Below are 27926 nucleotides of genomic sequence, written 5' to 3'. Positions count from 1 at the left end.
ATTCTTTGGTTTTAGGTGAGAAGAATACCAGTTGCAAATTGCAGTAGATATGTTTCCGAGCAAGAATGCTTATCTGCAAAGGATCCCTACTGTGGGTGGTGTTCTTTGAATCGAAGGTATTTTCTGGTATTTTAGCCTTGCATATAAAAGCAATGCATTATTACTCAGTGTACATTTTTACAGGCTTGGGGGTATTCAGCATCAAGATTGTATCTACTGAACTTTTATGAAATCAATCATAGCCGTAATTATGAGCCACTTTATTGTTATGTGCAAAGGAGCTCTGTACCTTTTACAGCCTATGTTAACCCTCCGACTTTTGAGATCTATCCATAAAATGTACGTTGGGCTAAAAAGAAGAAATTGCTCTGGTTTTAGAGCAGATGGTTTTGCTTTCTAAATTGATTGAGAGAGAAAACTGTATACTCATACTTGAATTATCTTAATAGTTGGGCGTCTCTTGCAGGTTAGTACAGGGAAAGAGCACTCAGTTGTCTTCAGTATTCACAATTCCCTGCTTTGGATCCACTGCCTTTGGTCTAGCCTAGAGGAAAATTAGTTTCTAAGTACTTCATCCTTGCATTTGAGTGATTAGGTTTGCTGCTTTCTTTGAATCAGGTTTTAAAGCTACTGCATGTCTTTGGCCTGGATTTAAACAATTCCTGGGTCATCGAGCCTAGTCTTGGCAATTGCAAGAAATCACATAATGTAAAGCCACCGTAAACTGATCAAGCTCCATCTTAAATTTAGATAGGATTTTTGTCCTGCTTGTTCTGATTGCATGGCTATCCAAATGTTTTATTTTTTTCCTGGTTAAAATCTCTCTGCTCATTTTCATCACACACGTATCTATTTGAGGGGTTATACTTGTTCTAGTGCCCACAGTGGTTTTCCCTGTCCCTCACATTAATTGTCTCCCTGGTTTTGCAGTCCCGTTCACTTTCGTAATGCTGTGCTGAAACAGCTCCTTTCACATAAGGCACTCCTTTCTTCAACTCCATTCCAGTAGATTTTCTGAGAAGTTTTTATGCATCCTTTTAAAATAAGGACGGCCTGGGCTGTCAAAGTGTTCCACAAGAGATTTCAGCTTGTTCAGTGGTCTTTAATCCCTCCCGGTCTGTCCAGGAAGCACCTTACTTACTGTGTCCTGGGTTCATAAATGTCTTTTTCATGACTGCATCATATTGATGGGCCACAATCATCCATGATCAAACAAAGCCCCCAGGCCCTTCTGTTTCTCTGTTTTCTTTCCAACTGATGAGTTTCCAGTCTATAGCACATATGGGTTGTGAGGTTTTTATTGCTGTAGGTACACATTCTTGTACTTGTGCTTTGAAATGTCATCCCATTTCAAAGTTATCTAAGCTTTCCTGTGTGGTAGTCTCATCCTACTCTGCATGGCTATGTTCCCAACTTTCTATCATCAGCTGATGTTACCAGCGTATACCTTATTTTTATGCCAGTTTGTCACTGATTAAAACATGAAGTAAAACTGGTTAAAAGATTTATTTTTAAGGAATTCCACTAGTAAGCATCCTTTAAAAGGTTAATACAACTCATTTTGATTTTGTTTCACTGCTACCATGATTTTGCTGAAGATTTGCTTCTTTGTGTTTGCAAAGGTGGTTATCAGAAGAGAGTAGGTGTTTATTCTCCAGGGTGCTTTTTTTGTTTGTTTGTTCTTTTTTTCATATCCTCTTTTCCTGTTTTATTAGAGACTCTATAAGTTACAGCATTAAGCTTGTCAGGCATCTAGTTACCTTATAAAGAGCTTACAAATAACAGTTTTCAGTCAGTAAATCCCCTACTTAGTAGGGGAATCACCGTAAGTTTCCACCCGGTTGAAAAAGAAGTAGTTTACTCTTTTGGAGAAAAAATGGAGTACTATAATATGGATCTTCTTCAACACCTACATATTTTTTCATTGTTAGCACTTAGCATCATTAAATGTTTTTGTGAAGAGAGAGCTCTAATTAAAGTTTTAGAAAAAGAGGACATGTTTTTAACAGATACTTTTATCAAAGTTCACTATAGCAATATGTAATATTTTATTCTTTTTTGAAAAAATGCACATGGTGTTGTCACAAAAGTTTTTATTTTGAATTAGAGATCAATTATATGTTTTATACTCTCACTTGAAAATAAATTTTGTATTAAATACGCACTTATTTTTTTAAATAAAACTTAATAGCAGGGCTTCATTTTGAAGACTGCATGAACTCAAATCCAGTATTTTGATGAAAAAATATGCATATTTTATTACAGATGAAACAAAATGTTGCCAATCTTCCCATGTCTACTCTGTCTTCCATAGGGACAAATATATAAATTCCTCTTTTCCCTTAAAATCATTCAAAACAATTAGTCATTGCATAGTGTGATTTCTCCTAGTGTTTATAGATTTTTTATAGATGAATCAGATCTACCTAAAGTATGTTGAAATTATTCCAGTACAAGGCACTGATGTTTTACATGTATTTTCAATATGGAAATAACCCAGTACATGTATGTCTATGGGTGCCTGAAATCTGAACCTGAAGTTCCAAAGGGTATTTAAAGCAGACAGTGCCCCTTTGCCTCTCATGGAAGCCTTGGAATCCTGCTCTCTCAACTTGCTCTCTTCTCCCAGTTAATTAATTAACCTCACCCTCTGCTTTGTGTCTTGTCTTGATACTATGTCTAAATTCTCTTGTGTTGGACAGGGTCTGGGCTATTCCACCTTTCCAAGAAAGCCAGACTGCAGAAACTTTCAGCTACTTTTGCTGTATTGATATTTTTTACTTTCTTAGTATTTCTCTATAAATTTGGATGTAAATTTTCAGAACTGTGTGATTCACAAATAATATTTGTCTGTTGTATTCCTTACAGTGTGCTTGCAAACAGTGTAGATTGTCTCAAAATAGGAATACAACAAAATAATGTCATCCTTAAATGGGTGGACTTCTTGTTACTCTTGGCTTCTACAGAGCAATTGTGAAAATTTATGCTGAGAGGTATCAGATGCTCTACTTCCCCTTATGTGTCTGTTTCCTATGAAATGACTATTTTCCATTGCCAATTGTTTGAAAGTTAAAGATCAGCTTTTAGAGCAACAAAAGACAATTTCTTTCCTGGCATAGACAGTTGCAGACCTTGGTCATAGGTGATAGTACATTTTTTGCAATGATATTGTTAGATTCTTCACTGTAGTTTAGGGAGACTGGCTCCCTCCTTGTGTTGCTCTGTCAGTCTAAGAATGTAACTATCTTTGTCCTGAGATGGTTTTAAATATTCAGCTTTATCAACTGTTTTCTTTTTTAATGTGTTAATATTAGTGTCACTGAAATGTATGTATTTATTTAGTAACAAATTTGACAAGTATATTGCTTTGCATGGTCAAGAGTGTGATCCTCTGCACATCAGAAACTTCTGGATGTCTCTCTGCCATGCCTCATTCCCAGTGAAAATCATTTATGTATACATATTTGAGCATCTGGTTTGCGGACATGAGTTAATGACAGATCCCAGCCACCCTTTGTAGTTCTAAAGCTGGTGCTGATGGACCTTTGTGATCTCAGTAAGGTGAACAGAGATATAAACGAGACTTCAATTTGTCCTGATTGTTAGCCATTCTTTCAATTTCTGACAGTGTAGTTGTGTTTTGAATGTATTCAGATGCAAAGCTCCACCAGGCTCTTACATAGCGGTTTCCTCAGTTAGACCACAAAGGAAGTGACCCTGTGATTAACTTCATTGCTATTGCCAACATCTTAATTTACAGAGAAGGTGGCCTTAGGGTTTGTATTGTTTGTGGGGTTATTTGGGGCATTTTGGAAAGTGGTGGACATGTTTCTTGAAAGTCTTTTATGTGTTACTCCTTCCAAAGAACAAAAACATTGTGAATTATGTTTAAACAGTGAGCTCCTCATGGAAAAATTATATCAAGGTCCATGCTCTGCAAGAATGTCCACATTTCTAGTTTTTAGCAAAAGACTAGTTCCCTAATAAACATGTCACTGGTCACATGATTGAAGCAAGACATGCTTCTACCTTTTGTAGAAAAGTATTATTATTAAAGCATTAAGTATCACATTTATGAATATTCAAATTCATATTAAAATATTAAGTTATATGCATTTGGCAGTAACTTGTCCTTACTTGCTAGCTATAGGAAATTACTTGAAGTTAATCTATGAATTGTTCATTAGCTGTTCGCAACAGACAGTATTTTAAAGATTCATCTTTCAGACTCAGTGACTGTCTATCTAATTTGTATTCCAAGATTCTCTTTTTTTATTGCATGCTTTAATATGTATTATCCTTATAGTACTTATATATCCTGGTGTTCCCTCCTTCTTACTTAATTTTGTGCTGTTGTATAGTTTTTCTTTCCTGCAATTTGACATTTACAACATTCTTGTTTACTATTTGCCATCCTTCTTCTGAAATTAATTTATTACTGAAGATGGAGAAATCTATTTAGAACTACCTTTTCAAAACAGGTGTTTTTAACCAAGAGCAAAGTTTACCATTCACATCAGTGGACAATAGAGGTGATTAGGAAAAAGAATTCATCTCAGCTCTACACATTCAAATCCCAGCTCCACGTCTGAGTTTCATCCCCGTCTCCTCTTAGTCTTATTAGAGAGAAGCAGCAGAATCTATAGTGTGATTCATTTCATTTTTGTGTGAATGTCCAAAATAACTTAGGAGAATCTTACCCTGAAAGAGCATATTTCTCCCCATTGAGTCTAGAGTGAAAAGGGGTCAGATCTAGAGCTGTACAATGAAGTAGTTGAAAGCGGGGGTGATGAATTCCATCTCAGGCTACCACGTCCCTTGTTACTAGCCAAGTATCTTGTATATGTTTAAGTTCTGTTGACGTAATGAAGACCCTAGAGCATATATCAATGCAGAGTAATTTATTCTGATAAGCAGAAGATTTTGCTGGTTGTTTCCCTGGAGCTTTTTGCAGTTTTAACCATATTCCTGTAAAAAAATCAATAGTGTTGCTGTAAAAAATCAATAGCATACTAAATAAGTTGAAGTACAGTGTCTGAAATCAAAGCCATCGTAAGGAAGCTAGTATAATTTTATGTATAATTTTAGGTGCACATTAAAAGAAAATTGTACACGTTCAAACAGCACAAAGGGTTGGTATAACATTTCACATGCACCTGATAAAGATCTGAAAATCCTGCTAAGTTTCCCTGAGAGAAATCAGGTATGTACACCCAATTTTATGTGTATTTGTTTATTGTGACTTAAAACGTGTCATTTTGTCACTTATTGCCGCTTCCCCTCTTTTGTCACTACATTCCATATGTATGTCCTTCTTACCTCAACAATTGGCAAAAGTACTGGAAATCTCAGTATGCTGAATATGTAGATCAGACAGATGTTCTTTTCCTCTCCCATAAAATGTATCTTGAAGCTATACTTCATGATGTTGACTCAAAGATTCACTATGCTGACAAAGAGAACTTTTCCATTATATCACTATCAGCTATTTTCATATTCCCAGTGAATATGGATTGAGTGCATTATGTAAGTTCTGAGCTTTGTAACAAGTTACAAAACATTCACTGGGGCGCATATGCTAACACAAATGCGTCTTTAAGTGCTTGATATTAGTATTTACTCGGTATCTGTTCACAGCAAACATAGCCTTGAGTATTTGATTATCAAGTATTGTGACCGGCCACTTAATCTGCATGCTATTGTTTCTGGTTTCCTGATTGAATGCATTAGTGTGTTCATATTTGTAAAGCACTCTCAGCGAGAAACAAAGAATAATTAATTACAAGACAAATTCTGTTTCATAATTAAGTGCATTTTGGATATGGATGCAAATGTAGGCTCTCTGTGAGGACTTGAATGCTCTTGCTCAAATATTTTGAAGGAATTATAACAGCATATAATACTTTTATAGCAAAATTCTTTTTTTTTTTAGATCAAAAATATTCCCGAATGCTCCCCTCACATACCTTAGAGATCCATTTAATTTCCATAAGTAAGCAATGCTGTTCCTTTCAGGACTCTTTGTATTGTTTTTCCTGTTGGGAGAGGTCCTCTCCTTGGAGAGGCTACCTAATGAACCGTCTGCTTCTGCCATAAAAATTTTCTTTCCTGCATTTCATAGTTTCAAGTTTTCTGTTAAAAAAAGATGACAAGTTAACAATTTTTACAAGAAATATGTTATATTTTTATGTTTTTATTGTTTTATAGGTCGCTGTGTCTACAAGCATAAGCAAACCCCTTACTTCCTGCATGATAGAAATTGTAAAACCTATTGAAATATTTTGTGAAATAGCACTGGAAAACTCATCCTGTGTCTGCACACTAACTAATCGGGTGACAATGGATCATGGTATGTTTTAATATTACATTTATTTAGTACTTATTCGCTGTCTTTTATTGCTGAGGAGAACTGAGCACAATTACTAGCCTTATGAGTATAGTAGTAGGTAATACTCTTTATTAAATGTCATTGAAAAAAAGTTCCTGTTTTGTCAAGTGATTTGAGTATGCTTACTCTATTCTTGATAATTAAATATCTGTTAATATGGAATCCTCTCTAGAAGTAATAAAACATATTAACCTATAACTAGAAGCAGTTTCTTCAAATAAGCCTATAGCAGTGCAGTCTCTCGGCTTTGGGGAGTATATTTACGTGGTGCAGTTAGCAGCTATGTAAGGAAACTTCAGGTAGCTTCAATGACAATCAAGCTGGCTGGAGCCATAGAAACAGTGTTGTTCCAGTGCCCTGCCTTGACAAATTAACCTATCTTAGCCCTTCTCTCACCTGCAAACAGAATTTGTCTTTGCAACAATCAGTACCAGCATAATTAAGAGGAGAATCTGTGAATGTCTGTACAATAAATAACCTCAACATTCAGTGAACCCTTCTGTCAACCTATCTTGGATACTTGTAAGAAAGGGATTTTCCCAATTAGATGTTCAAGGGCAATTTGGCTGGTATATCTTTTTGAGTTTGACTTGATTTCTTTAATCTTTCTGAATTACTGGTTGAATCCATTTGCTATTAATAATTTTTGTTCTACTTTGTTCACTGGTAGTTCTCAGAATTAGAGACCTGAGCCATTTATACTGAATGCATGGATTGTGTCATCTGTTTTGTGCATCTTGTGGGTAACTTTGTCCTGGAGAAACTCATGGCTTGGACAGGTGTACAGCATGCTAGGTGAAGAACTGGCTGGATGGCAGAGAGATCTGGATAGGCTGGATTGATGGTCCGAGGCCAATCCCATGACATTCAACAAGGCCAAGTGCAGGGTGCTGCACTTGGGTCCACCTCCCTGGGCAACCCATCCCAATGCCTGACTGCTCTCTCTGAGAAGAAGTGACTCCTAATTTCCAACCTGAACCTCCCCTGGAGCAAATTGAGGCCATTCCCTCTAGTCCTATCACAAGTTATCCACAAGAAGAGGCCAACCCCCAGCTCCCCTCACCTTCCTTTCAGGTAGTTGTAGAGAGCAATAAGGTCTTCCCTGAGCCTCCTCTTCTCCAGACTAACCAACGCCAGTTCCCTCAGCCACTCCTCACAGGACTTGTGTTCTGGGCCCTTCCAGGCCCAAGGTGAAGGCTGGACACGCTCCAGGGTCTCGATGTCTTTCGTGTAGTGAGGGGCCCAAAACTGAACACAGGAATGGTCTTGATGATCTTGAAGGTCTTTTCCAACCTAAATGATTTTATGATTCTGTCATTAAGTAATAGAATGATGTGGTAAATTACTGGACTTCTTGAGCTCTTCTCTAGGTTATCAAAGTTCAGATGATAATCCTTCACAGTAGAGTCTTTTTGACTAGCAGGAGTAAAATATCCCCCTTGCATTGCTTCAGGGATCTATATAGAAGCACAGGGTTCTTTTATTAGAGGTTGTCTTTTCACCTTTTTTCAGTTGCCTATGTTAGAATACAAAATAGAATAGAGGCAGGTTCCCTGGAATATGGTGACCTCAGGAGCTTATCCACAGCCTTTGCACAGGAAAAATTCCTCTGATACCATATGTTTTTGTGTGCCATGTTCCTCTCTGAGAATCAAGAGGAAAAGACTTTTTCCCTAGCAGGTGACAGCTAGGCTGATATGCATTGGGTATTCTAGAGTATTAAGGTGGCTTTAGTAAGCACTATAAATGGATTTTTAAGGACAAAAGCATTAGAGAAGAAAATATGTCCTTTATTGACCTAGTCCCAAATGCCATGCTTTCTTGTAGTTATGGAGTTCACTGTCATTTTGGTTCTGTGTCTTCCTGGACTAGGGCTTTCTCTTACTCCATTAGCCGGTCTTCAGAGTATACATGTAGTATTATGGAAGCCTGGTTGCCTTGCTTGTGTTTTGTGCCAAAGATGAATGCTTTTACAGTCTTAACCAGAAGGCTGTGAGCTTAGCTCATGCCTGCCAGTGTTACTGCCATTCACATGTTCCTATGAGTTATGTTAGTGGGTAATAGAAGTGTGAGAGTTATGTTGACTGTTTATAGCACCTCGTGTAAAGTGACCTCAGTCTCACCAGAACATGCATTTGCAAAACTGCTTCAGGTATCATTTCTTGAAAAAAACATTTTGAAAATATCTGCTACTCAATGCAGTCAGATGGATTTTGAAAGGTCAGACCAGGCCATGCAGAAAGCAAGTTTTTGTTTTGTTTTGTTTGTTTGTTTGTTTTTCTGTTATTTTCAACAGAGACAAAATCAGGAAACCATTTTTGACTGTGTCATTTTTAAGTATTTAAACTTAGAAGACAAGCTTTGCCAGAAGCGGTAATTTGCTTGCTTTTACTTATTACTCCTAGTAAAATACTGTTTTCCAGGAGTTTGTGGTTTAAGACTCATCTCATATAATGACCTAGGCAAGTGATTTGGGCAATTTTGTGCCCAGCATGTCAGATTTCTGCGGATAGGTAGATTTCTGGAGGTGCAAATAGGTGTTTTCATCTTCAAGCATTGTAATACCTTTAAAAATCAGACTCTTTGCTTTCCATTTAGTAAGGCATTTAAGCACATGAACAGTACCAAGGGTTGTTTCTGAAAAGTGGGCAGGTGACCTTTGCAGTAAGCACCCATGTGCCGTGCTGGCATGTGGAGCTAGGAGATGGTACTGATTTAGCAGTTTAGATGTAGCCAAAGCTGGTTTTCATCTGAATAAGCCAGCCTGTGGTAAAGATAAAGCTTTCCCTACCTTTACAAGGTGGGTATGCTTTAAATCTATGTAGCTTTCCTGCATTAAAAAGCTATCTGCTTCTTAGCATAGAAAAGCCAGAAAGGTCTGCACACATGGGTTTCATTTGATCTCAGACAGCCATTCATTCTGCAGACGTACACATCTGCAGGCACACAGATGAAAGAGACTATGGCTTAAGTGGTATATATCTAACTCTGTTTTTCGATGTGGTATTCTGCTCATGGGAGAAGATAGTCTTTCATTCCACAGCTGCCAGCGAATTGTCGGTATAGTAATTACTAGCTGAAATAATGGCAAATTGACTCATGCAATCATAAAAGATTTAAATAGGATGAAAATTGCTACTGCACAGATTACAAAAGAAGACTCTGAAACCAAGTGAGACAGAAAGAAATAGAAGTACAGTATGTTGGGGTGTCTTGCATTAGAACGGTCTGTTGTGTTAGAACGTTTGAATTCAGGGTCTGGCTGTGCCACAGGTATACTGCTTGCTCTTTAGGAGATGATTTTACATTCCCACTTTACGGTGACATTTCCTTATCTGTATCTTTACAATTGCATTACTTGTCTATATTGTGCATAGGTGGCATCAAGCTAAACTAATGAGTGTGTGTATAGTCTTTAAATAACTCAGCAGAAGGATGCTATGGAAGGATAAAATCTGGTTATTTTTATCAGTCAGAAGTGTGAGGAATATGTGTTTGAGAATACCATGTAGAGAACAGCTGAAGGCATATGAGTCTTCAAGTCAATTATTTTTTAACAGGTATTTCTTGTAATATCCAGCATATGTCTAACAGTCACATTTTTCCAGATTGTCTAGTCCTTGAAGCATCGCTGTCCTCGAGCTCTTGGAATATCTCACAAACATTTCAGTTGGAAAAGTAAGAGCCTGATTCCTATTGAAGTTCTTTGAGGGGTTTATGTGTGTGCGCAGGAAGGGGGGATATGAACTATGATTGTTCTTTTTTCTGGTATTTTTTAAGGAAATACATTCCACTAAAGATACCCGAATCCCTTTTCTTGGCCCGTTTCCTCCTTCACCTCTTTTTTTATTGCCCTTAAGGAGCTGCTTCTTTTGACAACTCTTTTATTTCATGGGACCCTGGCAGCTGTAGGAGAGGCGTTATAATAACTGAATGACAAATGTCTGAAAAAATAATAAAGGATGCCATAATGACATTAAAATCTTTTTCATCTGTATGAAAAAGGTGGGCCTCTGATACTCAGGAGAAGACCTAAGTCAGAGAAATCAAAGAGATTTTTTGAAAGTAACTTTATGGAGCTGTTTTTTAATTGAATAGGTTGTGATTTAGATGTGGTACATGGGTAAAATGAATACAATTAAAACAGAAAGTAACAACTAATCTCCTAACAGTAATAGTAAATGCCTATTGTTCTGTACAAACTATTTTTCAGAGCTACACTTCTTGTTGAGAGGTTGCAGTAGAAATCATTTCTACCCAGTATGTGACCTAACCCTGTATGATTTTTGTTTGTTAAAACTTAGATGTGACTAATGTATACTCTAGGTAACTGCAGCGTTTCACACCCCTGTCCTTTACATGGAGCCTAATTTATAGGCACCAGTGATGAAACTGATCTCCTGCGTTTTGGGAAGTGGCACATCACTGCCCAGTCCCTGTTGCAACACAGGAAAAGAGCTGTCCTCCTCTAAATCACAGCATTTCTCAACATGTGTGGGGAAAGCCTATGCTACTCTTCACTGTCCTCTGTGCTCATTGATGCATCGAAAAGCAATGAGCTGGTCTCCAACAGGCATTTTTTTTGGAAAGGGGAGACAACAGCAAACCAACAATACTTGCTAACACTACACACAAATAATAGAAGTTCAGGAAAGCTGTAAAAGAATCAGTGATGGTTTTCTCTGTCCTTTTCAGGATAGAAAGTACAATCTGGCCACTTAAATACCGGAAAAAACACATCAAAATGAAATCCAAAGTGCTCTGTCTGCTTCACGCTTTTTAGAAATGTATGACTTTCAGCATCTTAGCACAGATGATATTTCATACTAAATTTGTCCTCAGAATAAGCAGAACAGAACAATAGGCTTGGAGGGTAAACTCAGGTTATGTTTTACACATTTCATTACATGCTTGCCAGGTTTTTCTCTTGCATTTGTGCTTTTTTCTGTCACTTGAAATTTCACATTCATGACTGACTCTAGATTGAGTCCCTGTGTTTTACAAAACCTTGTTTTCTGTGTTACCAGCTGCCCACGGTGTATAAACAATCGGGATTGTGCCAGCTGTAAATGGACGCGGGTCTCTCCTGCCACTGCCTGCCAGGTGAAGTTTATGAGGAAAGCTGGAATCCCCTTTTCATAGTATTTTTTTACATCTGAGCAGTAATCTATCTCTTTCTTGTCCTGACATGAAGAAATGCTGATTTTTTTCAGGATAGTTGCAGCACCATAACTGCTTCCCAAGGGATCGCCACTGCGCAGAAATCAGAGGTAAGTTAGCCTTTTCAGATCAGCATTGCTGAAGTAATGTGAGTTGGAGAAGAAATTTATGTAAAATGAATGAATTTTGAGGGAAGAACTGAGTTATGGATGAGGAAACAGTTTGTTATACAAAAAGATAATGTAAAACTTGGATTAGTACTATTTTTCTTAGTGCTTGGATGGTGCTTAAAGATTCCAACTAAGTTTTGGATTTTGGATCCAGCCACTGAGAGCACTGCAAAAGTCATGGGCCTAGCTTTAGACACGGTATTTGCAATATTGCCTTAAATGCCAGAATCCATGTGTACTGTGTGTAGGTGATCTAGTGACAAAAGCCAGTGGATTAGCTGGAAATGGAACTACCCTCCATCCATCCCACCCAAGAAGGATCATTGGAAAGGAAGGAGTGTTACTGGTGGCAAAAGACCTTTCTGAATCTGGTCGTTTGGTTCTCTTCTGAAATTGTATAGACTGTGTGAACCTATCCCTTTTTTCTCATAGGGACAGCCCTTTAACCACGAGGTTATCCCTTTGTTCTTTATGGTACCAAATGTATTTATTTTTTCATAAAACTGAGCAATCTTGTCATCAGTGGTTGCTGATGACATACAGGTGTTAGGAGAGAAATGAGTAGTGAAGAGAAATTTGACTGATGAGTAAGTGCATAGAGGTTTGCTGCCTACACTTCTGGGTTTCTGCTTTTCTGTGAATGATAACATGGTTGGTATAAATAGGCACTGCATTCTTACCTCTAAATGTTTCATTAGAACTACCCAAACTTTTACCTGTGAAGACAGGAATTACCTCTTAAACCCAGCAGTTCAGCTGAGGTATCTTAAACAAGATCACAAAATCTGTTTTGTTTTCTGCAGAGGTGAGTGGAATTGCAATACTTGGGCTTCTGAACATTAATATTCTGGATTTGGTGTGCATACAAGCATTAGTGCTGGTGAAAGAACAGAGAAGATTCTTCTTTGCTCTTCTTCCAAGTGCATTAATTTGACATTGGTAAATAGTTGGAATTGCCTGAGAGATGGCTTTCTTCCACATGCCTTATCTGGGAAAGACAGTGATGGACAAGGCTCTGAAAACACTAGAGGCAATCCAAAGACAGATGTTTATTTAGATGTGATTGAGCCATTCAGAGGGCTTGAAATTGCTTTTGAAATCCTGCTTTCCTTTGGCTGCTGGTGCTTTAAGGAGAATGTGTTGGAGGGCTGAGAAGGAGGATTTATGTTTTCCCACATCCTCAGCTCCAGCCAAGCATTTATATAAATACACTTTATTTTGGGGATGGCAGCCCCACTCCTCCTCCCGATTCCAGCTGCTGGTTTCCATGCCCGCACCTTCCTCCCCTTGTGCTGCAGCAGCAGCTGGACTGGTTGTGCACATGCTCTCGACAAGGAAACTGATTTGGCTGGAAATAAATGTTTTCTTTTGGCAGATTGTTTTTCAGCTGGGTTAGCTGCATGATCCAGGTCTTTGTGTGGCCTTGGAGTCCTGCACCAGTGCTGGTGGAGGAGCAGCGCAGGGACGGGGATGTGCTCCCCGGGGTGTCAGAGGCTGATTAAACCGGTCCACAGCCAAACATCTCGCTGTGACCTGCAGCCGCGCTAACCACAGCTCTGAGGATGTGTCTGTCACAGTTTACAAAGCCCCAGGGAAGCGCTGCGCTGTCCAGGGACGGGGGGCTAAGTCTCAGCAGCACAGAGCTCTATCGAAGCTGACAGGGTGGTGCTGATTTACATCACCTGAGGACCTGCTGCGCCCTTGCTGCGTGTCTCTCTTTCATCACCATGGCATCTGCATGCCTCACAACTACTGGTTTTTATAAACGTCCTTCTGCCTCTGCTGTTTCCCTTCACAGTGGCTGTGTGTGCAGGGGCTGAGGGGGCAGTGGGTCCCTTTGGAAATGAGCCCCGCAGGCCCAGCCAGCCCGCAGTGAAGCGTTGCCTCCCCTGCATCCAGTGATGAAATCCAGTTTCTTTGCTGCTGGGGAAGGTGTCGCAGACCACCACAGTCAGGTCAGGACTGTTCAGTGTCCAAGGCCAGCTGGCCCCAGAGCTGCTGGTGTCTGCCTGAAACCACAAGTCTGAGGTGGGGCCCAGCGAGGAGGCCGGCGGCGTGTCACCGCAGGGAAGGTGCAGCTGTGCGGTGAAACTTCTGGGTGAACTGTGCTCGCCGCAATTTCCAGCTAGCGTTAAAAAAAAAAATAAATTAAAAAAAAAGGAAAGAAGGAGAACAAAGCATTCTGTACAACCATGCCATCGTTCTCTTTCTTGGCTTAGAGGCTGGCCGTTAGCTGAAGTTTGAGGAAGCCTCGTTTCCTGCCTGCAGCACCTCTGGGTGCCCTGTGTTTCCTCTCCAGTGCTCGCAGTCCCAACGTAGCTCTGGGGGTCCCTGTGTGCTTGTGTGATAGTGAACAATCCTGTCCTTCAGGGCTCCCTGCTGCTTGCCTGCAGGAGTCCATAAGCAGTCTTGCACTCCTTTATGTAGTATTTGGCTGCTGGGTGTGTGTGAGGATACTTGGGTTCCTTCAGTGCGCTGGAGGGACAGGACAAGAGATAGCTGCAATAAAGCACTGCTGCTTCGCAGGCTTCAGCCTCTCAGATTTCTGCCTCATTCTTGCTCCTCGCTTACTAAGAGTTAATCTGATCCCCAGGTCAGGGTGGGAGTGAACTTTCCCCTTCAGCAGTTTGTCAGGCATTTCCTTTGCCCTCCTCCATTACTCCTGTCAGAAGTCACCTTGGAGCGAAAGAATTTCTTTAACAAACTCCTTACTTTTGCAGGCCCTTTGGCCCTGGCCTTTGCCCTCTCTTGCTCTTTCCTAAGGGAAAAGCTGTGGCTTTTGGTCAGCTGTGACAGGTCTCACATTTTTTCTGGAGTGTTTCAGTGTTTGTTGGGCCATGGCAGTGTGTGGGGAAAATGCCCCAGGGTCCTTTCTGAAACAGGCAAATGCTGTGTTTGCAGAGGACTGGAGAAGGGACGCAGGTGGTCCCCTCAGGCCATGAGCCTGAAGTCTTGATGCTGCTCTGGGACATGAAAAGATCAATGGGGAGAAAACCACTGTGGCAAGCAGTTCCCTAACTTCCCTAGAGGTTTTACACCAGCTCTGTTCTCAGTATCAGAGAAGTTGAACTTACCCATCGATGCATCCACAGGCAAACTCAACAGAAATCAAGACAATCACAAAACACTAAAAACTCAAACTGGTCGTATGGGCAGTCCAAAACCAAGCTAGAAATTGTTTGCCTGAAAAGGTCCCAAGCACTGTGATTTCAAATGAGTGTTTTCCTATTTGTTTGAAATGTTTTCAGTTTTCTCTTGATGTCTGAAAGATGCACAGAGAGGAAGCTGACTGTCTGATTATAAAACTGGGGAAGCAGCAAAACTGATTAAACGTGAGATGCTGTCAGAAGCATCAAGCAAATAGACTAGGAAAAAAAAATCTCTGTTCTCGGTAGCGTTAGTAAGTTAGAATAAGTAAATGGAAAGATACACAAAGAAAAGCCCAGTTTAAAAATTGGCTATGTTTCTTTAAGACAGACAGCATCAGAGCAACCTAGGGTTACTCTCAAATGCAGAGAGAGAGATTCGTGAACTTGTTTGCATCAAAATGAGATACCAAAAGATCCCCGCAATTGTGCTATACCTTCAGGTCAACGTATGACTTTGAAAAGACTTTCTAGTAAAGCTCATTCTGGGCTCTTTCTTGACTTTTCATTCTATGATTTGACACTGCTTCCCCTTTTCAGGTCAGGAGAGATGCCTTCATTTGTTTCTCAGATCTCTCACAGTGACAGCACCATGGTTTTTGTCTCGTGTTGTTCCGTAGTTCTTCAAGGGTCACGCTAAATGTGTCATTTCAAGCTGAGTTTTTCTGATACATACCTTCTAGCATGTCAGATTATGATTCCTTTTGGCAACTTTGTTATGAGATAAATTGAAATATAAATTATGTAGGTAAAAATAGTTGACTTATAAAGAAGTTGTGATTGACAGTACTTCCCAGGATCAAACTTAACAAGATCTGAAATTAATAAGAAAAATGTATCTCAGTGCTGTCAAACCCACATTCCTGTGCAGTGGTTGTTTTTGCTGCTGTTTTAACTGCCTAGCCCTTTTGTAAACAGTCTGTTTTGCTTTGTTTTCTAATAGCATATCAAAATTCATTCCATCGAACCTTTGTGGATTTCTACATTAGGCAAAAGTGAAATAACAGTCAAAGGAGAAAACTTCACACGTGCATCGGGCATAAAACTCATACTGACGGGCATCAGTGGCTGTAAACCAGACATGTGAGTTAGCACAGCTCCGAAAAGTACTACTTTTTACTTTGCATAGTGTAAATTATGTGTTTATAACCCAAAAGCCATTTTTCCCTAGCAATACAGTTGTGTGAACAGTTGTCATGGACCTCTCCTCGGTGGAGGGGGGTGCTCTGCACTCCTTTAGTTATTCTTCCACTTTAAATTCCTAGAGGATGGACATGAATGTGGTGTTTGGGTACAATATAAGGGATGGCGTGGGTGTGTGGGCAGTTCTCAGTAGTGGTTAGGACAGGTCTGCACCTGTGGCTCTCTGGTCTTGCATCAGGCAACAAGAAGTTAGGTCACAGAAAAGCCTTGGCTTTTGTTTGGCTCTCCTTTGCTTCAGACTATCCCCCATATATTCTAGGATTTGGCTTGTGAAAGCGCAGACACTGTGCCAGGAAGGGAATCTCTCATGCAACAGCTTGTACTTTTCTCTGTTGATGATTGCACAGTGTAAACCCCTAGATAATTAGGCTATCTTATTCTCAATCATTTTCAGGTGCAGCTGCAATGGCTGCCTGTGATTACCAACTCCTTTGTACATAGCTCGCACTTGAAAAAGTATTCACAAAGTACAGCTCAATTTTTACTTCAACCATGAATTTACCGGGGACCACAGAAAACAAAAGAAGAGAAGGAGAGAGAGGGAGGGAAGGACAGAGAGAAAGGGGAAGGGGAGACAAAGGGGCGGGGTGGGAAAGAGAGAAAGGAGGAGGGGAAGGAGAAAAAGACAAAGAGGGAAAGAGGAAGAGAGTGAAAAAGAATAAAGGAAAGGAAACTGAAGGTTCTCATTCTTGACTAGCTAATGAACCGTGTTGATAGAACAAAGAAGTTAAAAAAATAAACAGCAGAATTACACATTACGTTACATAGCCTTATCCCAAGGCTATGAGACCAATATCTGTACCATCTTGTGTGATTATTGTGACACACAGCAACTTCATTCAAAAGATGCCCTACTTTGTCTTTTCAACTCCCTGCTCTCTCTTTTCACCTCCATCTGGCAGCTCAAAGATTTATTCCTCTTCTCTCCTCATCCTTTGCTTTAGGTTATAGGCTTCATGCAGTAACACCAAATGAGTGGCTGAATCTGTGATTCAGCATCTGTGACTATTTTCTCTCTCCTCCAGCATTAAAGTTAGAAATGTGCTAAATGATACACAAATGACATTTGCTCTCCCACCAACACGTAAAGAGGCCAAAAGTGTATGTATACTGGCTGACGGGAGAAGGTGTTCACCAGCAATAACCCTGCATTATGTTTCACCGCCGTCATGTTTTGGAATCACACCAAATACCTCCTGGATCAGGTAAAGTGTGTCTTTCCGTACGTTTTATGTATTTAGTAAAATGTAGTTCCACTGAGCCAATATGAGTGTCCTTCCTTGGCCAGACTGCAGCTGATGGGAACTTGGATGACTGCAGTAACCTGTTGTGGAGGATGAATTTATACTGGTGAACTGGTTTAACATTTAACTTACAATAGTCACAATAGCTGCAAGACAGATCCTGTGTTTTGTAGGATTCCATAAACTTCCCCCTGTTCACCCCAAGTCTCCATCATAGAAGTTAAAAATAGTCTCTTTATACTGAAGCTAAATCCAAAACTTTGGGCATCACACACAAATTCAACCTCAGAATAACTTTGAATTCTTGGTATTAATATACACTTCACCTTCGAAACAGCATAAAGTATCAGTGAATTGAGAATGAGGTGAAAATTATCTCCACTGAAGTGATAGGTGCAGACTTGCTTTAGGAAGGGGTTCCCTAAAGCCAAACAAGGCCCTTTCAAGCCCCTGCTGTGTTCTGCAGGAGACATGCAGGGCAGTTTGAGACATTCTCAAGCACAGCTTTCCACCTGCCTGTCCCTCTGCCTGCACAGCAGAGTAGCAGAAGGGATTTTACCCACTTTTGTGTTTTCAATCTGACATCTTGGCATCAAACACCGGCAAGCATGGGTTTGAGGTAATGGGTTGGTCTGGCAGCTGCAGCAGCTGAGCAGCTAGGACACGTGCCCTCACCTCCAGGTGAGGGGCAGTGCAGGCAGCTGGAAATTAATAATACCTTAAACCACTCCAACTGCGTTCAGCAGAGATGCTGGGCTAGAGCCCTCAGACACAAGCACCATTGTGTGTGCTGAGACAGATGGTCTGAATACTGCCAAGCATGTTCCCTGCGAGGTGCCTGGCACCATCGGTTTGTCCTGAGGAAAGCAAGAATTAAGCACGGCAGGACTGCTCTAGGGCAATGAAATACCATCATGTTCTTTCCTCCAGACAGAATATTAACTTGCAGTATAGTTCTTAGGTTGCATGAACAGAAAACAAGATGAAGAGTTCTTGAAAAGAAGTATGTGTTTGTGTGCTATCAAGTCATTTGGTTCTGTGCAAAAGCGTTTATCATAACATTATGAAGAAAGAATGACATTACACTATGTAGCTCAAATTATCTTGTCCTGCAGTTTGGCTTTATTGTATTGCCTGCTACCAGAGCAAAATGCATGAGTAATTCATTCACAGCTAAAGCTTTAATGGGGGACTTACGTGTAGGAAAGCAGATAATTTTAACCTCGCTACTGCCTCCCCTTCCCTTTTTTTTTTTTTCCAGTGGTGGTCGCAAAATAACTGCAAGTGGTAGAAATTTTAATGTGGTGGACAGTGTGATTATTTCAGATGACCAGAGATCAAACCTCACCGTAAGTCTTAATCTCCTTTACAATACCAAATAAAGGTCTCTTAAGGGATTAGGTTTTGTTCCTAAGGCTTTAGGAGGATCTCAGTATTTTGCAAATGCTTATATACACAAAATCTGAGGCATTCTACTGAAATAAATATGACCACTTGTAGGATTATAGTTGCACATATCCTCAGTACAGGATCATGGATAAACATAAGCTACTCTTCAGCATGGTTCCCTGTGACATTTTCTGTGCTCTAAAAACTCGTTCCAAAACTGTCCTTCCTGAGCCACCATTCCCAGCCTCCAGCTGCAGGTCTGTTGGAGGAGGGGGTCTTGTACATCTCTCTGGTTTTGTGCTGAGAACACAGATGGTGCCAATGCCTCAGCAAGCAGGAGGTGACTGAAGCTAATGTTGAAATGAAATCTGAGGCTCTGAAGCAGTGGGCACCCCGTTGCTTCCTGGTCTTGCAGCACAAAGACCAGAAAACAGCAGCACCAGGCCATGGAGTTGGGCAAATGCAGCAACCCCCCCTTTAACAGGAGCAGGGGTGGGGGGAGGCAGTGCTCAAGGGGTGCTGGAGAGCTTGTCCTGCCTGTCTCATATGACCTGCATTAAGGGGAAGGAAGGAGAATTTGCTATCACTATTCCTGTCTCACTGCAGGAAATAGCTGCCTGAGCAGTGTGCAATCAGCCTTAAAACAGCACACGGAGAGTGTGATAAATGTGCTTAAAGGCAGACACTGGCTCAGTGCAGAAACTTTCTCAGGTGCTCCGCATGCAGCCGTGATCACAGAGAAGAGGTTTACCAGGTATCTGTATGAAGTCAGGAAGGCTTTAAAATGATTTTGAGTGCCTCTGTTTGTAATTGTACCCACTGTTGAGTGCTTAATGACTGTTACAGCTTTGCTATTGCTTTTCTAGGTCTCTAAGTGTTCTGGAAATGAATCTGAATATCATTACTTAACGCCAAGTCTGAGCCATGCAACAGAGGGTAAAGTTGTTGATATGATATTGAAAGTGGAAACTACCTTTATACCATGTGTCAAATTACACTATCACCCTGACCCCGTGTTCATTAACTACCAGCTGCACACTGAGCTGGATCCTGATCTGGAATTAAAAATATATGTAAGTTTGAAAGCAATAAACCACAATTCCTTATTTATAACATTAAGGGTCATTTTTTGTCTTACCATATTTAGTGACTATTTGTTATCTTAATTTTTTTTTTTCCCTCTAGAAAGAAAATGACAACCTGAATATTTCTAAAACTGAGGTAGAGGTTTATCTGTCATATATGAATGGCACACAGACCAAAAAGGTGTGGTTCAATGTCCAAAACATTACCAAAAAACCAGACCGTAGCACCATACTGTGCAAATTCAAAAGAGAAGGAACAGACAAGATTGACTTTTCCACTGTGAAAGTTTTTGTAAGTAGATTTCCCTTTTGTTGCAATTTAACAGTGTTTGGATGTGTATGTAGGAAATGTAGCATTACTGCTCTGATCATGCTCTTTTGGTACTTGGTTGTCGGGTTATATTTCTCACATCTCAGCATGCCTCCCTAGCTTAGGTACCTCTAGCAGCACTGAGTTAGCTTACTGCCTGGTTACTGCTGTGGTGCCAGAAGTAGTCTTTGCAGACCAAACTGAGCTCCCTGCTGCTGAGCTCCAGGAGAGCAGTAGCTTGTCACACCTCTGGCTGTAGCACAGGCATTGGTGATAAAATATTACTGGGATCAGGAGTGCCCCTCATCTTAGATCTGTAAGCAATCTGCTGCTGCAGTGTGGTCATGAAGAAAAGGATTCTGTCATCCTGTTCAGTTTTCCCCATTAAAACTAAATGAGTATCTTAAACTGTGCATAATAATCACTGAGACACAGGAGAGGAAAAAAAGGGGAAATTTCAATGTGCACCAAGGAGGCCAAAAGACTATGAACATATGGCACAAAGCCAGGCCCAAATATAAGAACATTAGCATGGATGTCAAAGCTAAATGGCATCTTAAGATATTTGCTCCATGAATAAGATGGAGAAATGTTTTTTTAAATGCAATCATCACCATTTATAAGGGAGAAAAATGATGCCAGACTCTTACTGCAATGTATGGTGATATAAAACTGGTATAAAACTGAAATAACTCTATTGACTTCAAGGCATATGGCACACAGCAAAGATTAACGAAGCTCTTCTCAATTCCATATCACTGTTAACTGGTCCCCCATCTGTGGATCCTGCCATCTGAGCCAGTTATGGCATGGAAAAGTCTTTCTGAGATTGGTGTTGCGTTTTAGTATTAGTGTTGCCTTGCAGTATTACATGCCCATCCTGCAAGCTTCATAGGAGTAACTGTCATCAAAAGGTCACCACTAAGGCAAAGCAAGTTCAGTAGCTGTAATGTAACTTTTTACTTCTAGTGCCTTAAAAACACTTTTTCTAACACCAAGAAAAATGTAAAAATAGGATACATTAAATAAAAAAAAAAAACGTGTTTTTTCAACCATATAAATGAATCATCATAGAAGAAGTAAGGTTTCTATGAAAAAAAGGATAAGCTAGGTACTAATGATAATCTAGGTATGGCCCATGAATAAATGTCTCTCTTGCCTGAGTTTTCAGTAAGAAAGAGGTTATTGAGTGTTGGCTCAAAGACAGGATGATCAGTCAGAGTGGAGGTGTCAGAGAAAATGCCATTCTCGTGACAGAAGCAAGATTCAGACAGATCAAGGAGCTCAAGACAGGAAGAGTGGGCTCATTCTTACCACAGCACTGACAAAGAACTGGCACGTGATATTATAGACTTGGTAGGAAAGACTAAAAAAAAAAAAAAAAACAAAACGGTAGAGTTATGAGAGTTGGTGTAGGGCTGGAGAACAGCAAATGTACCATCAGTGTTTGAAAAGCAAACAAATCAAATCTTGATGTAGGTTTGTTGCTTTAATCCTATCTCTGTGTAAAGCTTTATAATGTATTTTGAATGAGAAGCTCTTGAAACACCTGGAGGAAAATGGAAAATGAGATAATTGTCAACTTCTTTTTAATAAAAGCAAGTTATGCTAGATATTTTTATTGGGTAAGATGAGTGATTTCCTCAGAAACAAAAAGCAGTGGTTCACATGTACCTGGAAGTTATTCAGTAAACTACTTAATGCGATCATTATGAAGACACTAGGGATAAGAACAACTGGATGCTGTGTATGGGGAGCTGCCCTTGGGCAATGCTGGTTTTCATACAGATATTATTTAATATCACTAGTGACTTGAGCACAAAAATAAGGCATGTGCTAATAACGTTTGCTGATGACGTAAAGCTCGGAGGCTTTACCAATCCAGAGGATGTTTTATAATATCATGCAGGAGGAATGAAATTAATATAGGAACAGGAGTCAGATGATTTCAGGTGTGCCATATTTAGTCTATGATTCATAAGCAGAATAAAAAGAAGATAAGGAACGAAATGGGGCCACTGACTAGGAGGGTTGTGGTGAAGATTAGAGATAATCTAAGTATGATCTGAAAATTAAATGAGTGTTTTGCCTCAGTTTTCAATAAGCAGGGATGAATAACAGGAATTTCTTCTTTAGGAGCACTTTGGTTGGACATGACAGGAGGAGAAAGGCAGGTGTGTTGGTCATGGAATGACTAACATGTTTAGCCACCAGTGTATTGCAGTCTTACAAAAGGCAAATGGGATTCTAGGAAGGCTCAGACCAAAAGTAATTTGTGTAAGAACAGTGAAAACATATAAACAAACGAGGAAAAATACATTTGATGGAAGAAATAGACCTGTTTTGTCTTCTGCGCTTTGTAGCCCTAGTTTCTTTGCTTGCTCTTGTCCCTGTAGCTGCAGTGTGACTATCCAGTTGGCAGTCTCCAGCTGCCCTGGCTGCTCACATTCTGTGACAAGCCAGTGAATGAATCACCAGATCTCTGCATTCCCTGCTGTAACCCAAAATAATTTCAACCTAACTCTTCCTTTCAATTATCTGAGGCTCATTTCTATCCCCAGCACTTGGTGGTATTCTTTTTCTGTATTCAAGTGTATTTTTACTTCTAGTCTGTTTATAGTCTTAGCTACCCTTTATTTACGTGTTTTCACTGTCCTCTTGGAGATTCTCCTTTGCGAAATTTCTGCCATAATTATCAGTGGTGAATGCTTTAGTTCAATGTCTGGCAGACTTCTGTGTATTCCTAAAAACTAACGTCTGTCCTGCCTTTGACAAGGCCAGTGGTTGTTGGGGAATGTTGTACATGCTTTGTATGTTGTATTTGTTCTGCAACTGACCTTCGGGAACGCCCTGCAGTCCTACTTGAAGAGGTTGAAACATCTGCCAAGAAATGGGGAAGAGGACTCTGTGCCAGGGCCTCTATCACAAATGTTACTTCCCTCATTATCAGCTTGAGCCTTACCTTGCTTTTCTGCTCAGCAGATTAACACTGTGAGTGCAAGGAAATGCTTTTAGCTATCAACATGTGCCTCCCTCGCTGTAACATACCAGAACGTTTAGCTGTGACTCTAAAGTGCATGAGCCACTTGGACAGCTGGAGGCCTCCTTCTGCCCTTCCTTATGTTCAGTTGAGGGCTCTTGTTTGCAGCATAAACAGTGGCAAAATTTGGTGTTTCATGAGGACTTCCAATTTTTTCTTTAGGCACTGCTCTGTTATCCTGATCGAACAACAAATATGGTAGAAGTTGTTTGTTTTGGTTCACATATTTTTTTCCAAATTGCTACCGTCTTCCCAGGTATCTGCAGAAACAGGGTACTTAATATGCTTCAAATATTCATTAAATGACATTTTAAGTATTGATGTAACATCTGTCCTCTACTAACACAGGCATTGTTTTTCTTCAGGTCAAATTAGGAAATTTTGAGCTTGAAGTCAAACCAACATCATCATATATATATTTATATGTCCTTATTTTGCTGCCTATTGTAGTGGGTGTCATTATAGGTAAGTACCATAATGTGTTTTCAGCTTTTGATTAGCTGCAGGAGATAATCACAACACATAAACACCTACAAAGAAACACTTCAAAGAGAGAAGAAGAGCCAAACCCCAAACTTACTTACCCACAAACTGAAATTTGTCAAAGATATATACACAAACCAAACTGTCTTGTATAAGACAGTCATAGTCAGGTGGTTTTTTGCCTGTTCTCAATAAGAGTGGACAGTTTACTCTGGTCTGGTAGTGAAGTCCATCTTCTACTACAGCATGTTATAAGACAGTAGTTTTGGCCATTCTGCTGGGATTATTCACCATCATGTAGGGAGGCAAGCCTTAGGACCTACATTTTTGTGTCACAAGTCAGGCATTTCCAGCTGTCAGAGCTGGGCTTCCCTCCCATACCTTGGGGCAGATGTTCTCGATCCAACAGTTTATCCACAGGCAGTGTTTGTGGTGTTTCTGCTCAGTCTCATTTGGATCATTTGTGAATTAATAGTTCATTATGAAACTGAGGAGGTATCATAATTTCATAATTATCCCATTGTCTTTTTGTCACTCCTCTTTTTCTAAATGTCATGACCCAGTTATGTGTTCAATAAATTTCAGTTTAATGTAATAAGTTTGGGGTTTGACTCTTCTTTTGTTTGGTTGGGTTTCTTTTTTAAAAGTGCATTAGCTTTACAACAACCTTATCTAGTGCCTTTTATTTCTCAAAATAAGCTTTAGGGAAGTTAACAGTTAGGAATTGGTTTTCCTGTTCAAAACTGCTTTTCCTGCTTAATCAGGGCTACCTCAAGTAGGTTGTTAATAGCAGAAATGCTTGTTAGAGTCTCTGACTCACTGTGCGGGTTGTACATTTATATATCAGAATATGCTGTACACTCAAATAAAGTTGGATTGACATGACCTCATTACAATAAATGTTTTTTATTAAACGTGGTTTTGGATCCAGGTAAGTAGTGCTCATGGGTACTATCACACTGGTGACGGTAGAAGAATTAGCCCTTCTGAAGAGCGCAAGTGTATATTAATCTTTCTGTTTCTTAAAATAATATTAAAATACGTCCTGTCAAGGAGTTGTCTGTTCTGAAATTTCGTTACTCTTTTTTTTTTTCCTTCCTTTTTAGTGGCATTCATAGTTACTAGATACAAATCCAAAGAGTTAACCCGTAAACAGAGTCAGCAACTTGAACTGCTGGAGTACGAGATTCGGAAAGAAATACGCGAGGGTAGGTCTAAAGAGCTTTATAGTGCTTAAGTACACAGTATTATTTCTGAAATGAAATGCTCAAGGAGAAGCGCACATAATATAAACATTTTAATTTTATAGCTATTAAAATATTTTTGTGTTGTATCAGAGTTTCTCTTTAATGTTGGTGTGCACTGCAGTAGCAGATAGCCCTAAGCTAATAGGATTGCATGTAATAATTTCCTTCAACAAAAGTGAAGATAAAAATGGATTGATACTTTCCAGCTCTTAATTGCTTTGCAAAAACAACCCCTCTTGCCTGAAAACTGCTCTTAAGGAACATCTATTGGATCCAAGTTATAATTGTGGAGATGATTTTGTGTCAACTAAACTAACCCTCTGGGTGGGGAGGGGGGCTGTTTTTTCAGGATTTGCTGAACTGCAGATGGATGAACTAGATGTGGTGGACAGTTTTGGAACTGTTCCCTTCCTTGACTACAAACACTTTGCTATTAGAACTTTCTTTCCAGAGGTAAATATTTACAAGTCTTTCAGTTGTCAGCCCTTCATAATAATAAAAAAGCTAGGAATATAAGGATAAATAACTCAAGTAAATACTACACAGTCATTGTACATTGTTTTCACAAGAAACTTTTCTTAAATCAAGAGCTCCCAGAGAACACTTAAGGCTGTACATCTCTATATTTAACCAAGCCTAAATGCTGTAGTTAAAGCACCACTGTTGAATTTTCAAGGGTTGTGTACTCATCAGTTTCTTTTTGCCCAGCCTCACTAAGTTGCTTGCCTTTCAGGCCATCCTAACAAAGCTATAATTTATCCATTGCTTTTTTGTTCTCATGTATTCACTTCCCATGCTATAGCTAATTAAAGTAACAGTCAGGCAAGCTAATATGCTAGCTAACATCATGACACTTTCTAATTAGACTTGTGCTGCTGACAGAAGTGGTAGGACCTTGATTCAAAGGAATACAGATCAAATGCTTAAAAATTACATAAGTACTTAAGTGCTGTCCAGTTTAGAAATGGGTATTTTCATTATTCTTTGAAGCAGTTTGTGCCACAGCATGATAAAAGGACAGGAGAGGCCTTTTCTTCAATGTTTTGTTTTTTTCTCTTCTCTTTTTTGGTCGCAGTTTGACAAGCTGGTAAGTGCACTTGCCACAGCTTTCAAAATTATGCCACGTTAACCAGCGCTTATTGGCATTTACTAATTGGCAGAAGCTCTGGTCTCAGCTGGTAACATTTTATTGTGTAACTGACACCAATGAGCAGAAACATTTGGTTAGTGTAGTGGTGTGTTAAGTTATAGCTGGTACATAGTTTATACTAGTCAACATATGTCGCTTACCACTGCTGTGGCCCAGTCCTGCAGCCTTGTCTGCACACTGCTTCACTTTATTGCTGTGCATAATCCAACGGAAGGTTCATCGTGATAAGGTTAAACCCATGTGACGGATGCAGAATTGGGTCCCTTGCTTGTACCATGCCAAACAGCAGATACTAAATCAGATTCATATTCAACAAGTACATATATGTGATCTTCATATACTTGAGTCCAGTTCTTACACCACAGCAGGTTGGCAGTATCTCTCCTTCACCTGTTTTAATGCTCTGGGTTTATTTTCCATGGAGTCATTGCAAGGTTCAAATAAAATGGACCAAGAAAATCTGCTTTCTGCATTTCTTCATTTCACTCTGTTTTATTGCCAGGCATATTAGCATAAAATTGTGTTTTTATTTTTAGGAATGTATCTTTTTCCTATTGATAATCCCCTGTCAAAACAGTAACAATCTGTAGAAGCTGTCTGGGTGGAAATGCTTTGCAAATAAAATGGAAAGAAAAAAAAAGGCACAAAGTATGTCACTCTGTTGCATTATGTAAGGTCAGAAAAGGATGAAATCCTTTTTTTGCCTTAGGGAGTCTCATGCCACCTCGCATCCTGGAGATGTTTCCAATTAAGACTTAGTCTCAGTTTGAAACACCTGTAACATGGATGTAAACTTGCCACTGTTAACTCTCTACAGACATGCTGTGTCAGGCAAGTTATTAAATGTCTTCTGGATCAATTTTTCCTGCAAAGTAGTTATCACTTATATTGCAGGAGCATCCAAACATACTTTGTGCTATGTGCATGTGGCAGGAGAGAAGTGCTCTATTAAGCAGATACTGCAGATGAGCAGAAAAGGTTCGGGGACAGTAGATTACAACCTACGGTTAGAAAGGTTGAAGTGATAAACCGTCAACCAACGGTCAGAAAGGTCAAAGTGATAAACCATCACTTCCCTTGCTAACCTGCTCTTCTGGGCATCTTCTGTAGTCAGTGTGAGGACAGACAGCTCGATGTGATTCACCCCACTTGCCTGAGACATCTGCCTCAGGACAGGAGTAGTTGCTGAAGGAGGGAGTCGGGTAACTAGGATTAGGAGTGGGGAACCCCTTCTTCTTTGTGAGCTTCTAGCTTCCTGCTGTTTCAGTTTTCTGTATTTAGTCTGGCTTGATAGCTTGTGTTTCGTGCTTAATGCTTATAGGTGTTAAACAGGTATTACAGCTATTCTTAAAATATTCCTTATGTTCAGCCTGATTTTTGCTTTACTTGTTAAATCTGGTTTATTACTTTTGTTTTCCCTCCATTTTCCACACTGTTTGGTTTAATGGTACCATGCTTGTTCCCTGTTTGCAACCATTTTTCACCTTTTATGTGGTTCCAGCTGCTTAAAAGGGGGGGAGAGGCACAACATGACTAGGGAGAGGGAGTTTTACTGGCAGGTGTTGGTAGGGATGCTGAAGAAAAGTTATGAAAAAATGTGAATATAGCCAGTAGAGGAATATGATGTTAGAAAAGAAGAGAACAGGAAGCATGAGGAAAGGGAAGGATTAAAAAAACAGGGGCTGCCAGCACCACAGATAAAGCAAGCAATAGTAAATGTTACTAGTGTAAATGTGATGCTCAAGGATACTGCTTTGGGAACATGCAAGTGCACTGGGGGCCTTGCAGGCTGTGAGAGTCAGACAAGAAGCATTTGCAAAGTATTTGAGAACTGTGGGCTTCCTTTTGCTGTGGCAGCTTTTGCTAGGGCTGGGTGTGTGGTGGCACCTGTGCCTCTGTGGAGACTGACAG

The 27926-nt window shown here is 39.9% G+C and overlaps 1 protein-coding gene across 1 annotated transcript in view; it reads left to right on the top strand.

Moving 5' to 3' along the window:
* The window catches only part of PLXNC1 (plexin C1), a gene marked incomplete at its 5' end in the record, with an annotated part of 68648 nt that overhangs the window by 15347 nt on the left and 25375 nt on the right, over positions 1 to 27926 (top strand). The window contains 14 exons of the mRNA XM_032207716.1: positions 16 to 116; positions 5089 to 5203; positions 6208 to 6349; positions 9997 to 10066; positions 11416 to 11491; positions 11602 to 11658; positions 15808 to 15947; positions 17093 to 17272; positions 18573 to 18660; positions 19567 to 19773; positions 19886 to 20077; positions 23501 to 23600; positions 24725 to 24826; positions 25215 to 25318. Of these exons, the coding sequence (XP_032063607.1) occupies positions 16 to 116; positions 5089 to 5203; positions 6208 to 6349; positions 9997 to 10066; positions 11416 to 11491; positions 11602 to 11658; positions 15808 to 15947; positions 17093 to 17272; positions 18573 to 18660; positions 19567 to 19773; positions 19886 to 20077; positions 23501 to 23600; positions 24725 to 24826; positions 25215 to 25318 (1674 nt within the window). The remainder of the gene's footprint in view (positions 1 to 15; positions 117 to 5088; positions 5204 to 6207; positions 6350 to 9996; positions 10067 to 11415; positions 11492 to 11601; positions 11659 to 15807; positions 15948 to 17092; positions 17273 to 18572; positions 18661 to 19566; positions 19774 to 19885; positions 20078 to 23500; positions 23601 to 24724; positions 24827 to 25214; positions 25319 to 27926) is intronic.

This window comes from Aythya fuligula, chromosome 1 (genome assembly GCF_009819795.1).
Source record: "Aythya fuligula isolate bAytFul2 chromosome 1, bAytFul2.pri, whole genome shotgun sequence".
NCBI lineage: Eukaryota > Metazoa > Chordata > Aves > Anseriformes > Anatidae > Aythya > Aythya fuligula.
The sequence above is the reverse complement of the archived record's forward strand: the minus strand, read 5'-3'. Positions and strand labels throughout refer to the sequence as shown.